The following is an 18,033-nucleotide window of genomic DNA, read 5'->3' on the forward strand; positions in this document are numbered from 1 at the left end:
AGTAATTTTCATGTAGAAACAGGACAGAAGGTTGGTGGGTTGTTGTCTTTTAAAGTATGGTTTTGTGTCTTTTGCTCTTGTCATCTTTATTTTAGCAGACTTGGCAGTTTCCCCCCTCTTATCTAGTAAAACTTTGACTCAGTGTGTCCACGTATTTACTTTTCTCTTTCTCTTGTTTGCCATCCTTCTTCAGACCCAGGACAAAGATTGCAAACTTTTGTGTTTGCACATGGTGGGGTTTGTGGTGGAATTGTCTATAAATGGGAGCCCTGCTCTGGCTCTTTCTAACTTTCCCTCCTCCCAAAAGAACATTTCTTTTCTAGATCTTCTGCACACGTGAGCCATGAAATCCCTGGTGGCTTTGGTCCTTCTGGGCCAAATCCTAGGATCCATCACAACCTCCCCTCCTTTTCCTCCATTGAACACCCGGCTTCCTGCTTGCGATGATCCAGAAGTGGAACATGCAGCGGCCATTGCTGTGCATCACATCAACACCCACACTCTTCATGGATATAAGACTGTCCTTAACAGAATTGAGAGTGTCAAGGTTTTGCCAAGGGTAAGTGCGGCATAAATAAAATGTCAGGGTAAACTGGGAACCAAGCAGACTTTTCAATCTCACTTTACTGGTCAGGTTTGGACCAGTTCTCTCCTTTTCTTTTTCTTTTTCTTTTTGGACCACAACCCCCAGAATCCCCACACCAGAACAGCCAGGCAACTTGTCCAAGCTCTTATTTTATTATACAGTTGGCCCATGATATCATCTGAGGTTTGGTCCCAGGATCTCCCATGGATACCAAAATCTATGGATGCTAAAGTCCCATTAAATATCATGGCATAGTAAAATGGTGTCCTTAAAGCTGGACAGTAAAGAAATCAGGTAGAAAGAAAATCAACCCATTTGAGATGTGCTGCTGGAGAAGAGTGCTGAGGATACTGTGGACAGCCCAAAAGACACGGAAATGGGTCTTAGAGCAGCTCAAGCTCAAACTCTCCCTGGAATCCAGGATGATTAAATTTAGATCACCATACTTTGGACACATCATGGGGAAAAACACTCATTAGAAAATGATGCTAGGCAAAGTGGAAGGCAGCTGAAAGAGAGGAAGATAGCATGCTAGATGGCTAGACTCAATTAGGGAGGTCATGAGCCTGAGCCTACAGGGCCTGAGAAGAGAGACAGAGGACTGGAGATCTTGGAAATGTCTCATCCTCAGGTTTGCCATGAGTCAAGGGCAGCTAACAGCAACAAAAACATCAAATATAAAATGGCAAAATCAAGGTTTTCTTTTTTGGAATTATTATTAGTTTTTCATATTTTCAAGCCATGGGTGATTGAATTGTGGGTGCAGAATCCATGGATATGGAAGGCCAAACGTTTAAGTAGATAGCAAAGAGCAGTGGTCACATTCAGTCATTTTTAGACTTAGGATCGCTTTAGATAGTGAAAATGCATTTCTTTACTTACTGCAAAATGGAGGGCCAACCCTATGATTAGGTAGAATGAAATAACCATTTCAAGCAGCTAATGTTCAAGGGCAGTGCCAGCCGCCTGTCCTCACATTCAATGGCAGCTGATACTTTACAACTCAATAGAGCAGTAAATCTGATCCAGGTTTTATTCACACAAGCTGTCCAAGGTACTGAATTTTTGGGGGGGCTGGAATTTAGAATCCTGGATGGATCTTTTACAGTTTGGATTAAAACCCAGAATGGATTCACTCCTCAGTTGACATGATAGCCATCAGCCACCATTATCTCTGGGCCATTTCTGTTCAACTCCTGGGCATTCCTTTCCCTTTGAGAGGCTAGGTTTGCAGCCCCCAAACTAGTCCACTGACCTCAGCTTTGCTAGACAATACTCCATCACCGGTTGTGAAAAGAGATTCAGCTGCCAATACTGTCAGTTTCTGTATGTGGGATTGAGATGGCACCGTTTTGTGCTTTTTTTCCCCAGTGACAAAATAACTTGGGTAGCCTCTACTACTCATATTGCTAGATGGGATTAGTTCCAATATCAGTGTCATACAGTTTCAGTCTGATAATCTCCTTTAGTAACAAAAATGTCGCTGTGAGATAGATGTTGCCACTCTTCCTATAAGAAAGCTATTCCATTGTATGTTAATATAGATGACAAGACATATAGAATTTGTTGTTCTGTGTTGAAGTTTTATTAACAAATCAGTTCTAGCAACACTCATCTTGGCCAAGGGTAGATCATTTGTACCATCAATGGGTCTTGATTGCACACTGAAGTCCAAACTATCCTCAAATACTTTGGCCAGAACTCTATAGATGTCTTACCCATGTTCAAATCATACTCAGACTTGGAAGAGATCACAAGAGCCATCCAGTCCAACCCCATTCTGCCATGCAGGAAGACACAATCAAAGCACTCCTGACAGATGACCATGCAGCCTCTGTTTAAAGACCTCCAAAGGAGGAGACTCAACCATCCTCCAAGGGAGTGTGTTCCACTGTCTAACAGCTCTTACTGTCAGACATTCCTCCTAATGTTGAGGTGGAATCTCTTTTCCTGTAGTTTACACCAATTATTCTGTGTCTTGATCTCTGAAGCAGCAGAAAACAAGCTTGCTCCAGCCTCCATATGACATCCCTTCAAATATGTAAACAGGGCTATCACCTCTTAACCTTCTCTTCTCCAAGCTAAACATACCCAGCTCCCTAAGTCTCTCCTCACAGGGCATGGTTTTATGTTGTATTTTAATACATGGGCTTTAAGTTGTATATTCATACATTCATTCCCTAAGCCATAACCAAATTGTATTCATGAGAGACAAAAAAACAACAACTACAATAGTTCTAATCATCTTCTCTCTCCTTTTCTTCCCAGCGGCCAATGGGAGAGATATACATCCTTGAGATGGACTTATTAGAGACCACATGCCATGTGTTGGACCCACTGCCTGCTGCCAATTGCACAGTAAGGTCAAAGATGGAGCATGTGAGTATCTGCACTCTTTGGCATACTGGGGCTAATGGGACAATGAGTGGGTCACTGCCTTAAAGCCAAGGAATTCTGAGATTCAGATCCAGCTACTTGTGATTTGCTAGACCATCTCTGCAAGATCTACAGTACATTCACTTTGTATCTCTGCTGGTTGGAAGGAGTGTTGAGAATTAATTTAGCCCACCCACATTACCCAATTATAGTGCTATTATTTCACTTTAATTGTTATGGTTGTGCCCTATGGAATGCTGGGTCTTTTAGTCTGACGAGGGACCAGACTACTCTGGCTGAGAATTCTGAATGTTACTCCCTGGTTCTGGAAACTCCAGGATTCGATAGGATGGAACCATGGCAGTTAAAGTGAGATAATAGTGCTGTAATCATGTAGTGTGAATGGGCTGTAAGTAAGTCTATCCCTGAACAAAAGCGGATAGCATGTGACCCTCCTGCTATGGGTCCAGCAAAGCTCCCCCCCCCCCCCCCATCCCAAGACTAGGACTGTAGCTTTGTGGAATATTTAGCCTTTTCTGTCAGAGAGATCTGGTGCTTCAACAAATTACAAATCACAGGATTCCATAGGATGGAGCCATAGCAACTAAAGCGGTGTCAAACTGCATTAATACTGCAGTGTGGGAGCAACATTGGCTTTCCCCCCATCACTGATGTTCTCCTGTGAATAACACACACATTCTTTTTAAGATAGGTATGCGCATATGTATAATTCCTGATGGGTGTTTTAGCCTGGGGGTGGGAATCATGCAGCTTTCCAGATATTGCTGGACAGCAGTAAAATGGTGTTCCATATATATATATGGCAAAAATCAAGTTTTGCTTTTTGGAATTTTTGTGTGTGTGTGAATATTTTCAGAGCATGGATAGTTGAATGTGTGGATACTGAGGGGCCAACTGTACTTGCTGGAGGAGAGCCACATACTTTCCTCATCCATTATCACTGAATGAAGACCCTTACAAGTGCAGTGTGTACGGAGCAATGCCCTCCATGTGTTCAGTGTAGTATCATAGGTTGGAAGGGACCACAAGGGTCATTTAGTCTAACCCCTGCTATGCAGGACAGAGGCATCAAAGTATCTTGAGAGACAGTCATTCAACCTCTGTTTAAAGACCTCCAAAGAAGGTGTAGCTTACTCTCAACTAAGAGTGCATAGGACAGATTGCAGTTCATCTTTGTTATTCCAAGAAAGGCTCAATTAGAACTTAATATTTCTGGGGGCTTAGTCATTTAGTACACTTCTGATTAATCGTTCTTGAGGATGGCTCAACCACAGAGGGGTGTTAGCAATCCAATTTTGCCATATCATTTTGGGAGAACTCAGACTTTCACCCTAGATTATATTGGCATTGTAGAAATAATGCAATTTGACTCTGCTTTGACTGCCATGGCTCAATGCTATGGAATCCTAGGATTTGTAATTTCTTGTGACATCAAGGTGTTATGATAGAGAAGGCTAATATCTCAGTGTTACCCAAAATGCCAGGGCTCCAAGGGAGCACCCAAAATCAATATTTAATAGGATAATTATTAGTTCAAGTAAACCTGCTGAGAGAGCTTTGGACAACTAAAAGCAGGGATCGAGCCTATGTATAGTGGTTTCAAGAAACAGAACTCCAGAGTGCAAAGTCCAAATGTAGTTTTATCCATAGATGAAAGGGAATCACGACTCATGCAAAGACATTCACTCTCACACAATACAAGAACAAATGATATAAAAGTGGTAGCAGATAGTGACTTTCAGGATTGCAGAGGGTGATCCTGGTTCCAGAAGCAGAGGTTCCAACTGAAGGGGAGGTTCTGTGATGGGAAAGTGGCTCAGCATGCTGCCTGTGGATCTGAGTTGGCCAACAGTTGCTGAGGTGTGTGGTGAGAGATTGACAGAGTGTGTCTGAATCTCCAGTGAGACCAAAGTGAAGGTGTCTTGGCAGGTATATGTATAGGGCAAAACATATCCTGGGGCAGATTTTGGGATTAAGTTGAAGTTTCCAGGAGGGAAGAACAGAACTGGAAGTCTGTAAATGGCTGGACAATCACTGTGAATGTCCCTGGACAAAGGAGTCTCACTCCCAGAGGGAGGTAATATTGGACTTGCTGTTCATGTATAAGCACTAGGTCTATCACCCACCACCACTCCTATCAGTGAAGGGATTATGCAGATTCCAGTCTTGATTGATCTATCCTTGACTAAGTGCCCCATGCTGAGCCAGTCAGATCTCCTCATATGGCCATGGAATTCCTTATATGATATGGCTAATTTCCCACACTTGAAGTGCCTTCTCAGCTACTTGCCTAAAACATTCCTTTTGATATCAATTTGATATCAGAAAAAAGGAGGTGTGCAGTGACCCAAATCTTGGAATAACATCATAAAACTACAAATCCCATAATTCCATAGCATTGAGCAACGGCAGTTAAAGAGGTATCAAACTGCATTAATCCTGCAGTGTAGATGCAGCCCAACGTTCTTTCAGTTTACAAAAACAACCCAAGCTTCTCATCAGGGACAATTTCACCATTATGGGTGAGCTTGTGTATGGTTGTCTGCTTCCCTGTGTGTGTGCAACTATGTGTCCCCACAAAAGTAGTTGTGGATGATTAGCGAAATGCTGCAGAATTACTTATTTCACCACTTTCTTCTCTATAACTTCTATATTTTGAACGTCTAGGCTGTTGAAGCAGACTGTGATGTCAAACTACTCAGTCTGGATGGGAACTTTAAAGTGCTCTCCACCAAATGTCACTCATCTCCAGGTAACCAATATTATTGCTCTGGGGCTCATAGCTGGGGCAAAAACTATAATTTTTTTGGTAGGAATGAATGTGGCCCTCCAAGGTCCCCTAGCCTTCCACAGTTCCCTACCCCTACTTTAGAGTCCCATTCCCTGTTTAAATTCTCTCTAACCAGCATACCTGAATGCCCAATTATACATTACATTAAATGCGTTTTTGTTATTGTTGGGTCCCTTCATGTCATTTTTGAATTATGGTGTCAGTGTAATAGTTTGAGTGTTTGACTACAACTCTGGAAAACAGATTTGGAATCCCAGCTCAGCCATGTAAAAACCCACAGGGTGAAACGCCACAATAGATTCATCTTTGTTGTTGTCATGTACTTTCAATTCCTGACTTCTGGAAACCCTAAGAGAACCTATTGTGGGATTTTCTTGGCAAGTTTCTTCAGAGGGGGCATGCTATTGCCTTCCTCTGGGCCTGAGAGAGTGTGACTTGCCCAAGGTCACCCAGTTGATTTTACATGTCTGAGCCAGGATTTGAACCCTAGTCTCCCGCATCCTAGTACAATGCTCAACCTACTACACCATGCTTGTTTTAACATCACCATAAGTCAGAAACAACTTGAAGGCACACAACAACATCACAGGGCTTTCGTGGCAAGATTTGTGCAGAGTGGTACCCTTGCCTTCCCCTGAGGCTGAGACAATATGATTTGCCCAAGATCACCTGGGCTTTGTTTCCATGGCTGGGTAGGGATTCAAAACCTGGTAATCCAACACTGAAGCCATGACACCATGCTGGTTCAGCCCATGAGCGGTGTAATCACATTACAATTGTGGTGTGAGTTTTTTTAACAACGGCTGCAAGGTAGGTGATCAGGATAGGGTAAAACAGATCCTGTCTGATCTGAAAAGCTAAATAGAGTAAGCCCTGGGTAGTACATGGATGAAAGACCACCAAACAAATACCAGGTGCAATTGGTGGCTCAGTGGTTAAATGCCAGTCCTGCAGCCACAGTGTTGTAAGTTCAATTCTAGAGGAAGGCTCCAAAGTCCACTCAGCCTTCCATCCTTTACTAGGTCAGTAAAATGAGTACCTAGCTTGTTGGAGACATTTGGCTTACATATTGTAAACCACTTTGGGAATGCTAATTCACTGATAAGTGGCATAAAATGTACTTGCTGTTCATATTGCTATAGGTTATATTTCAGAGGAAGGAACTGGCAAACCTGTGTATTCCTTGGCTAAGTAAACCTGATGAAATTCCTAGGGTTGCCATATGTCAACAGGCAACTTGAAGTCATAAACACACGTACAAGGTCATTGAAGTCCTGTTTGAATTTTGTAATATTTGTGTTTATTTGTTTATAAATATACAGGTCAGGCATGTATATATAATATAGAAGCCACCATGGCATAATGGTTTGAGCACCGGACTACGACTCTGGAGACCAGAGTTTGATTCCGAACTCAGCCATGAAACCCACAAGGTGACCGTGGACAAGTTACACTCTCTCAGCCTTGTGGAAGCCAATGGCAAACTCCTCTGAACAGGTTTTGCTAAGAAAACCTCATGATAGGGTCAATCTTACATTTGCCATAAGTCAGAGACATCTTGAAGGCACACAACAACATGTATATATAATACCCTAAGAAACCCTTTCCAAAAAACCAAGTCACTATTGCATGACTTGCAATTAGGCTTTTGCAATTTTTGATTAACTTCAGTAAGTTGTAGTGAAGAGAAAGCTGGACTTAGATGGAGAGGACTGCAGTTCATACCTCACACAGCCATAATAATAATAATAATAATAATAATAATAATAATAATAATAGCAACAACAACAACAACAACAATTTTATTTTTATCCTGCTTTTTGCCAAGCAATCAAAGAGGCATACAACAGCCTAAAATATATCCATATATACATAGTACCCCCCTTAAAACAGGATTAAACAGTATAAGACTAAAACTAACATTTTAAAATCCAAACAATAACCATGGGCAGAGTTCAATAAATGGGGAAGTTTTTTGTTGGTTTTTCGGGCTATGTGGCCATGTTCTAGGAGAGTTTCTTCCTGACATTTTACCAGCATTTGTGTCTGGCATGTTCAAAGAATGCTTGCCTGGAAAGGACTTGGGTATATATATTGTGTGACCTGGAAAGGCAGGAGTGATTTGCATGTGTATTGTTCTGTTGCTAATGGCAGGCCTAATGGGGAAGTCTTTTTCGTGGCCGAGTGTTTTATTCTGGGAGGGCCTGCCTAAAAAGAGATCCATCTTAATGTCTTTTTTGAAGCTCTTTAGATTGGTAATTTGACGGATCTTGTCCGGCAGGCCATTCCATAAATTGGGAAGCCACTAGTCAACCTTGAGTTACTTCATCCATCTTTGATCTCTTGCACACTATAAACTTATAATATTTTTAAACTGCATCTCATGGAATCTTGGGATTTGTAGCTTGGAGAGACACTAGGACTCTCTGGCAAGGAATTCTAAATACTTTATGAAGCTAGGATTCCCAAGATTACACTGGATAGAACTATGGCAATTACAAATGGTATCACTCCAGTTTATCTCACAGAGTTATCATGAAGATAACATTGCCTCATAACTATCTATAGCACTCTGAGTTCCTTGGAGGAAGGTTAGAATGAAAGTGTAATAAATAAAATACTCTGCTCTTTGTTTTCCCCACCACAGACAATAACTGAAAGTACAGTGAGCCCTTGGTATCCACTGGGGTTTGGTTCCAGGACCACCACCACCACCACCCCTGTGGATACCAAAATCCGCGGATGTTCAAGTCCCATTAAATATAGTGGCATAGGAAAATGGCATCCAATATATAAAATGGCAAAATCAAAGTTTGCGTTTTGTAAGTGATATATATATATATATATATATATATATATATATATATATATATTTCCAAGCTGTGGATGCATGAATCTGTGGATACAGAGAAAAGACTAACCAGCTATCATAAATGCTCCGGAGATGCTGGCTGCAAATGTTACCAGCTTTTTTAAAAAAATGAATAAAATACGGGTTGGTCTCTCTCTCTCTCTCTCTCTCTCTTTCTTTTTCTTTCTTAGACTCAGCGGAAGATCTTAGAAAGATTTGCCCTGACTGTACACCTATATCGATGCTGAATGATATTGGTGTGGTGAATGCAGTCGATGTTGCTCTCTCTGAGTTCAATGCTAGAAATGACACAAACCATTACTACAAGCTCCTTGAGATCTCAAGAGGGAAGCACACTGTGAGTATCAAAGACCCTTTCTAGACAAGAAAAAAGGTCTCTGACAGTCCCAGGTTTTGCTCCTGTACAACCAACTATATTTTAGAGATCTACATGGTATTTTCTTCATCCTGAAGTATTCCCAGGGAACTCACAGCATCATCAAGGACTTTTTATTCCTACTTCCCAAGTCAGTTTAAAATAACCCACTATTTTCTGAAATGAAATGTACCTCTCTAAGACAGGCTGTGTGTCTGTATTATCCTGGAACCAGCAAAGATGGCCTTAGCCCAGAAATAGCAGAGAACTCTACTTCTATTTCTTCTGTTTCTGAGGAGTAAGGTAATAGGACCTAACACTGTCAACACAAAAAGCTCCTGAACTCACTCTATTATTATTATTTTTATTAAACTTTATTTCTAAAGCGCTGTAATTATACACAGTGCTGTACAAAGTCGGTAAAATTAAATAGTATATAAAAGCCTGCCCAAGGCATACATTCTAAGATAGTAACAATTAAAAAGAGGAATAGATAAAATTACCATATAGAAAAGAAAAAACAAATTAAAAACATCAAATATAAAACAAATCACATCACATCAAATATTATCAGACAGCCAGATGACAATCACAAATTCCCTGAGAAAACTTCCCTAAACAATATGGTTTTCAGCTCAGCCTTAAAGCCGGTTAGGGAAGTGATGAGCCGTGCATGCAGAGGAAGAAGGTTCCAGGAATGAGAGGCAGCAAGAGAGAAGGGACAGATCCGGGATGGGGCAGAGGAGATCCTGGGTTGAGAGAGGAGACTTTGGCTACCAGAGCGGAGAGTGCGAGTAGGGATGTAGGGAGAGAGAAGATCAGTTAAATAAAGAGGGGCCAGCCCATGCAGGGCTTTAAAGGTGAGTAGCAAAAGTTTGTACCTGATGCGGAAAGGAAGAAGGAGCCAGTGAAGGGAGGACAACAGAGGGGAGACATGATCATAGCGGTGAGCGAGTGAAATAATGCGTGCAGCTGAATGCTGAACAGAAATTAATGGGTGGAGATGAGAGAGAGGAAGCCCTGCCAGGAGGAGGTTACAGTAGTCTAGTCGTGAGACCACTAGGGCATGGACCAGTGTTTTTGCGGTAGAAGCTGAGAGATATGGATGGATTTTGGCAATATTATAGAGAAAAAAATCTACAGACCTTGGCTGTAGTCTGGATCTGGGGGATAAATGACAAAGAGGAGTAAAAAATGAAACCAAGACTGCGGGCTTCCTGGACTGGCTGGACAGAGATGTTATTGACAGAAACAGAAAAGGAGTAGTGAACGGTGGGCTTAGGTGGGAAAACAAGAAGCTTGGTCTTGGACATATTGAGCTTCAGACGCCGATGGTGCATCCAGTGGGAGACAGCTGTTAAACAGGATGACACTTGCTGCTCTAGCTCTGGTGAAAGATTAGGGGTGGAAAGGTACAGCTGGGTATCATTGGTGTATAAATGGTAGGAGAAACCAAACGAACTAATAAGTTTGCCAAGGGAGAGTGTGTATAAAGAGAACAAAAAGGGACCCAAAACAGAGCCCTGAGGAACTCCAACAGATAAGGGGACAGAGGACGAGGTCTGACCACCCAATACCACTGTAAAAGATCTTTCTGACAGGTAAGATGTGAACCAGTCGAGAACAAGGCCCGAGAAACCAAGATCAGGGAATATGTCTATTAGGAGACAGTGGTCCACGGTGTCGAAGGCCGCAGACAGATTGAGAAGGACAAGGATAGAATAGAGGCCATTTGCCTTGGCCCGCAAAAGATCATTCAAGATCTTAGTGAGGGCCGTCTCTGTGGAGTGCCGTGGGCGAAAACCAGGGATCCAGAATGGAGTTGGTTTCAAGAAACTCAAGACAGCATGAATAGACAACTCGTTCCAACACCTTAGAAAGAAAAGGAAGAAGAGAGATTGGACAATAGCTAGCCAAGGAAGACGGGTCAAGAGAGGGTTTTTTCAGAATAGGGGAAACTAAGGCATGTTTGAAGACCAAGGGGAAGGAACCCGAAGAGAAGGAGAGATTAAAGATATAGAGGAGGGAGGGTAGCAAAGAAGGGGCTATAGAGATTAGAAGACGAGAAGGAATTGGATCAAGAGAACAGGTGGTAGGTTTGGATGAGTTCAGCAGCGAAGAGAGTTCTTCCAAAGAAACAGGAGGAAACACAGAGAGTTTATTAATAGGAGGGGGAAGGAGATTAACGGTTGGAGCCAAATCAGGGAGAGTTAACTCAGAATGAATAGTAGTGATCTTTGTAATGAAATAATTAGCGAAGTCGGAAGGAGAAAATAATGGAGAGACGGAGGGAGGAGAGGGTTTTAACAGCGTGTTGAAACAGGAGACAAACGCTGCGGGCGCCTCTCGTTGCACAGATCAATGATTTAAAGTAGTCTTGTTTTGCCATCGACAAGGCGCGTGAAAAAGATAAAAGAATAAATTTATAGTGAATAAAGTTGGCCCACTCCCTGGACTTTTTCCAGAGACGTTTGGCTGCTCGAGAGCAGGACCAGAGAAACCTAACAATAGGAGTGATCCAGGGCTGAGGCCTAGTTGTAGAGGAAGAGGAGGACACGCGCATAGATACTGGGGCAAGGCTGTCAAGAGTTGAGGAAAGGGTGGAATTCAATAAAGACATAGCTGAGTCAGGAGAGTCCCCAAGATTGAGAGAAGCGAAGGATGAGTCCAAAGACTGAGTGAGATGGTGAAGAGAATGAAGATTGCGGAACTGGCGGAGGACAGTACGACAGGGAGGTGGGATATAGGTAAGAGTAAAGGAGAGTAAGTGATGGTCAGATAGTGGAAAATCAGAAGCGATGATGAACCTCCCCTGAAGAAACTTGCCAGAAAAATCCTGTGTTCAGTTTATCTTAGGGTCACCATAAGTCCGAAATGATTAGAAGGCACACAACAACAACAATATTGCTAAATCCCTTTAATATTTTGACTGAATAATAATTTAGAAGACCTCAATGGAAATTGGAGAAAGTCAGTTTCTAAAATATTGCCTGAGGCTAGGGCTGCACCTACACTGCAAAATGAATGCAGATTGTCACCGCTTTAGCTGCCATGGTTCAATGCTATGGAATTCTGGGATTTGTAGCTTTGTGGGATAGTTTGCCTTTGCTGTCAGAGAGCTCTGATGCCTCAGCAAATTACAAATATCAGGATTCCATGGAATGGAGCCATGGCAGTTACTGGGATGCCAAACTGCATTAATCTTGCAGTGTGGAAGCAGCCTTCATGTAACATGTGAATAGTGGGAGGCAAGGGGAACAAAAAGGAGGGCAGAGTGAAGGCAACTGTTGTTGTTGTTGTTGTGTGCCTTCGAGTCATTTTCAACTTATAGCAATCCTAAGGTGAACCTATCATGGTTCTTGGCAGGATTTGTTGGCAAATCTTGTCAGGATTTGTCCAGAGGTTTGCCATTGCCTTCCCCTGAGGCTGACTTGCCCAAGGTTACCCAGTGGGTTTCATGGCCAAGCTGAGATTTGAACCCTGTTCTCCACTCATCGTCTGATGCCCAAACTACTACACAATGCCAGAGTGAGGGGAACCCAGGATATTTCAAGAAATCCCCTCTGAATAAATCTTGCCAAGAAAACTCTGTGATAAGTTCACCTTAGGGTCACCGTAAGTTGGAAATGACTTGAAGGCACACAACAACAACACCAATAGTTCATTTTCAGTCCTCTTCGTCTCTACTTAAAATAGGTTTTGGGGAGACTAATGGAAAAAAAAATCTCTGCCCAAAAAATCTCAGTCCAAAAAGTAGGTGATGCCTACAGTTGCCAGGTCAGGACTATCCCAGGCCCTGAGGTTTCATAGCCAAAAACTAAGGCCAGGGGACTTGTAATGTCACAGGAGCAGGGACGTAGCCAAGGGGGGGGGGTCCTTGGGGTCCGGACCCCCCCCCTTCCATTAGATAAAATGAATGGTGCGTGCTGCTGCGCCGCTGTACCCAAGCCCCATTATAATGGTGGCACTTAGTCTGGACCCCCCCTTCCCAAAATCCTGGCTATGTCCCTGACAGGAGACCGATGTTACAAAGAGCAGCATGATACATGAAGCATCAATCACAGTTGCTCAGAGTATGCCATTCAAATAAAAAACACCATGTATGACAAAATGAGAAAAATACATTCACACATGCTTTTTAACGCAGTTATCTTGCTCTGAGATTCCTCCCCCTTGCCTGAGGTCTGGCAAAGTGGGACCAGACCCTGAGATGTGGAAACCCAAGTAATACAAACTTGACAGACCCACATTCTGACTCAGTATAAGGCTGCCTCATAAGCAGATTGGGGATGCAGAGCGAACCAAAGTGCCAAAGCTATGTGTGGCCACTCCATTCTGCACACTGCTGTTCATATTATTCCATCATTTGACTGTTTCTCTGTTCAGTTTTGGACTGGCTCCTAATCCAGGGACAGCTAAAATATGATCTGCTCTCTTCTCCCCAGCATTTGCCTCCTGCTTCTCATGTGGAGTTTGCAATTGTTGCCACTAACTGCACAGCCCAAGAAGCTAAGGACCACATAGAAGACTGTCACCTGGGAACAGGCAAACATGTGGTAAGTGCAAATGATACAGTTTTGTTCCTATTAAACTGAATGCAGAATCATCTGGGGTCAAAAAACACTTGCTCTCTCTTTTTTTGACAAGCAAGCTTCCTGAGTCTTTTACTGGACTAGAGTACTGGGGTGCTAGACAGAGCTTAGAAAAATCACTGTGGACTACAGCTTGCAGAATCCCCATCTTGCATGGCTGGTGGCCATGTTGGTTAAGAGTACTGGGAACTGTAGTCCAAAAAAGTAACTTCCCCATTCCTTGGAAGCTCAAGGAACAGAGCATGTTGCTTTCTTCAATGAATCACCAAGGTAGACCAAGATTGGGATATGGTCAGTCTTGAAATGGCCAGTAGTCGCTTTTTTTTTGGTACTTTGTTTTGTTTTGTTTTAGTTTTTTAAAAAATCTTTATTAATGTTATAACCTACATACAATAATATAAGAAAAATTTTACATAATATTCCACATATATATGGTATATCACATATTTTTACGAACTTATCTAAATCTAATTCATATCAAACCATTTAATTTTAATTAGACCAGTAATTTAACAAAAACACATCAAACTGTTATTAATATCTTCATTCTTCTTGCTGTCTTATTTTCACCATATACTTTTCATAATTACACAAAGGTATAAAACTATTAATTATATCACTAATTCATTTTTTTTCTACCAGTGGTAGATTATAGTGATTTATAAACCACAATCCCTATGGTCCACTCACATGTTATAAATTTATGATGAAAAAGCATAAAGAGTTAAAATATAGCCTGACATCCATACAGTGATGTACTCAGGCTTGGGTTGCTGTAAGCACGCAAGGTGACTTTTTTGGTGGACAATGCACAGCAGTTTCATCAAGCTGATAATGGCATACGTTGAATTGTGCGAGTGGGACTGTTGTGCATGAAGCAGCACATTAAAGTACAGAGAGTAATATGTGAATGTGCACTGCTTCTATGCACTGCCTTTGGACATTGTGCTTTACAGTTGCATAATAATGGATTGTTAGCCATGCACACTGCGCATTGATCCACATATGCTGCTATGCAGTATAGGGGTTGCGTAACATACAGTACAGTAACTGTTTTGGTGGGCAGTTACCCTGCCTACACTGAAGCAATGTAGTATTTGGGCCATAATGAGTGTGTTGTCTATATGTAGAGAGACCTTGTAGCACCTTTGAGACTGAAAGAAAGAAATTGGCACTATGAGCTTTTGCAGACTAAAGTCTACAAAAGCTCATGCTGACAACTTCTTTCTTTCAATTAGTCTCAAAAGTGCTACAAGATCTCACTACATACTGATTCTACAGACTAACATGGCTATATCTTTTAATTCTATGTGTTATCTATAGAATGTGTAGCATTGCATTATTTGACATTTTTAATTTGTTGCCTGCTTTACTTTATTGTATCCTTTCCTGTATTGCTGTGAATTATTTATATGTATTATGCTATTATTTCTTAGATTGTACGCCATGGGCAGGTTTATTTTATCTATTTTATTGTTTGTATGTACAGCGCTGTGTAAATCTACAGCACTATATAAAGCGTAATAATAATAATAATTTGTTATTGGCAAAAGCCATTGTAGTCCCACAATGTGAAGATATAGATTTTGCCCAGATGATTTCCCTATTTGCTGTGTTTTTCTTTTTCTCTTTCTTTTTTTCCCCTATGGAGTGGATGGTAATGTGAGATTTCCCTAAACACTGTGGGATGGCTAAGAAACTGTATATTCATCCTAACATCTTAATTATACTATAACTTCTTCCTCTAGCACTTTGGGTTCTGCAAAGCCACCATTTTCGATAGGACTGTCGCTGGTCCTGCTGATGCCAAATTTCCGCCTGGAGATGCTGTGGACTGTACCATCTTTGACCATCAGGTACAAATTCTAAACATTATTTTCAGGAATTCTTCCACCTGTTTTTTTTTTAAAAAAAAACATAGGAAATTGCTGCCCTGTTGTAAATTGAGAAGGTCTGATGATATGTGGATCAAAAAAACCCTACTGCAGGCACCACATGGTTGGCAGTTTAATACATGAGGCAAAATTTCCAGTCCTCTTGCACTAGCTTGGGGTAGGGGAGGAACTACTAATCCCCAAATGCAACCATTACTAGTGCATTCTTGGAATTGTATTCCAAAATATATTTCTCCTTCCAAGTTCTGCACCAATTCCTATCGCTGTCAGGTTTCAGCAGTTTGTGATTATTTAATCATTCTACCTTGTTAGGACCCAACTTAATTTCTTTTACTTCTTTTCCCACCCATATTTCCACAGCAGTATCCCCTAGTTCAGAGCTTGGGGACATTTTTTATTATTATTATTACAACTCTCTGAATTTGCCTGCCAGTATACATGTGCTAAGGAAATTGTGGATGCTATAGAATGGGATCCAGTTGATGATAAGTCAGACTTCACCTTTACTTTTTTGGTCATTGCTGAGGTCAGAATTCTCTACCCGGTTACTAAAATTCCCTTCCTCACATAAATCCATTTTCTCTCAGGCTGCTTAATCTAAGGCCAGTCTGGAGCATTCTGCCCTGGACTTGACCCCAGACCAACCATGATGGTGACCACACGCCTGTGGTTGAATCCAATGTAACACCACATCATGGTGCACATGCGCCAACAGGGCCAACACTACATCAGCCCCACTGGCCTGTTCTTGGTGCCAGCACAATTGTTACAACTTTGCATGCCTTCCTGTGAGAGCAAGGCTGTAGCCATTGCTTCTGCTGAGAGTTCTGGTGCCACAACAAACTGCAAACCCCAGGAGTCCCTAGGATGGAGCCACAACAGTTAAAGTAGTGTCAGACTGCATTAATTCTGCAGTGTGGTGGCACTCTTAGAAAAGGTGGTTTTGAGGAGTTGGGTGGGAAACTGTCATAGCTGTATCTCACATTTATGTCTCCTCATGCTGGACTGTAACTTTTTTCAGTCTTTGAATTGAAGCAACAGGTATAAGCACTTGGCTACACAGGACATTTATGCCTCACTAAATGTTTAGAAACAAAAACCAAAAAGGATGTTGTATGGGGACATGATGCAGCCTTGCTGTGATACTGTCTCCCATCATCTGCCCCTACTGTCTCTTCGGATTTGTTTGGATGGGGGAGGTTGTGAAAGCCTTGATGTGCACCCCAAAATCCATCTTAAGCAATTCTTAAGTTTGTATGCAAACCCAGTCCTCTAAGCAGAAAAATCTGAATTAAGATTGCATTCTGGGGTCTCGCTCACATTACGCTATACTATAGTTTCATGCCACTTTTAACAGCTATGGCTCCATCCTATTGAATTCTGGAATTTGTAGTTTTCTGCAATAGATTGAAAGTCCCCCACCAAGCTACAGGTCCCATGATTCCTTAAGATGGAGCCATATCAGTTAAAGTGTCATTCAAGTGCTCTCATTGAACATTGCGAAAAAGATCCAAGTCAATGGTGCAGGCGGACTAGTCATGATGGTTTTCTTTTCCAGGCTGGACTTTCCCACACCCACCTGACTGAGCATCATTTAGGGAAGAAAATTCCTTCCCCTGGAGTTGGCCACACTGTGCTTGACCTCATACATTCTCATAATGACACACATGCATCACACGAGTCCCACTCTGCTGAAGTTGCTGTGGCTGAAGTTGCAAGTCCCGTGGTCAAAAGGGCAGTGGATCCTGTACCAGTGGCACCAATACTACCCGTTCTTCAACAGTGTCCAGGAAAATACCACCATTTTAAAATTTAATCATGGAAGAGCCTGTAAGATAGCCCACAGATGGGGGTATACAAAAGAAGTCATGGAACCATCTAGTTAATGAAATGTCTTTTATGTTCCTCTATGTCTGAACTCAAAAAAGACTTTACCTGATAGATCACAGCTATAATTGGCAAACATTTACTCCCTCTTCTTTGAAGGGCTGTATGCGTGATATGCCCATTTCCTTTCTACTTATGAATATTATGGTGCTTCACACAGATTTAGTATCTCCTGCCTGCGCTGTTGTTTTTATTTTATTTTTAAAGTTTCTAGTCCTTGTGATCACCAAGTGAAAAGCATGGAAATAGTATAAGTGATATCATATGAGCTGAAGAAGGAGATATAAACAAAAATTATGGTATTCCAGGGATGGAAATTCTATCTGGTGCATAGTTTGCTAACCCTTCCTTTCAGTAGCAGAAAAAGAAGAAAGTGTACAAATGATATAATATCATAATTTGTATACTTTACAGTTCAGGTAACAAACATATGAAACTTTGGTCCAGAATCTGTTGTGGTGGTTGGTGGGGATTGTTTGGAAGGAAGAATGTACACAGTGCTGGACAGAACTGGCCACAAAACCTTTACCAGGTTTCTTGTCTGTATGGGATTTTTTTATTATTTCCACTGTCCAAAAAAGCAAAGTTGAGAAATCTATATTCAGAGTGTAAGAAAACCAAACAATGGTGCTTCTAAAATAAAACATTAAATGCAAAA

At 41.6% G+C, this 18,033-nt stretch overlaps 1 protein-coding gene across 1 annotated transcript; it reads left to right on the forward strand.

Moving 5' to 3' along the window:
- The first annotated feature begins 312 nt into the window (after positions 1–312).
- AHSG (alpha 2-HS glycoprotein) lies at positions 313–18,033 on the forward strand. Its single transcript, XM_089508731.1, has 7 exons — positions 313–559; positions 2,855–2,965; positions 5,651–5,735; positions 8,817–8,983; positions 13,447–13,557; positions 15,342–15,449; positions 17,047–18,033. The coding sequence occupies exons 1-7, from the start codon at positions 344–346 to the stop codon at positions 17,302–17,304; spliced, it is 1,056 nt and encodes a 351-aa protein (XP_089364857.1). The 5' UTR covers positions 313–343; the 3' UTR covers positions 17,305–18,033.

The sequence above is a fragment of the Sceloporus occidentalis genome, unplaced genomic scaffold, assembly GCF_023333645.1.
Source record: "Sceloporus occidentalis isolate IW3139 unplaced genomic scaffold, rSceOcc1.0.p SCAF_2, whole genome shotgun sequence".
NCBI classification, from domain to species: domain Eukaryota; kingdom Metazoa; phylum Chordata; class Lepidosauria; order Squamata; family Phrynosomatidae; genus Sceloporus; species Sceloporus occidentalis.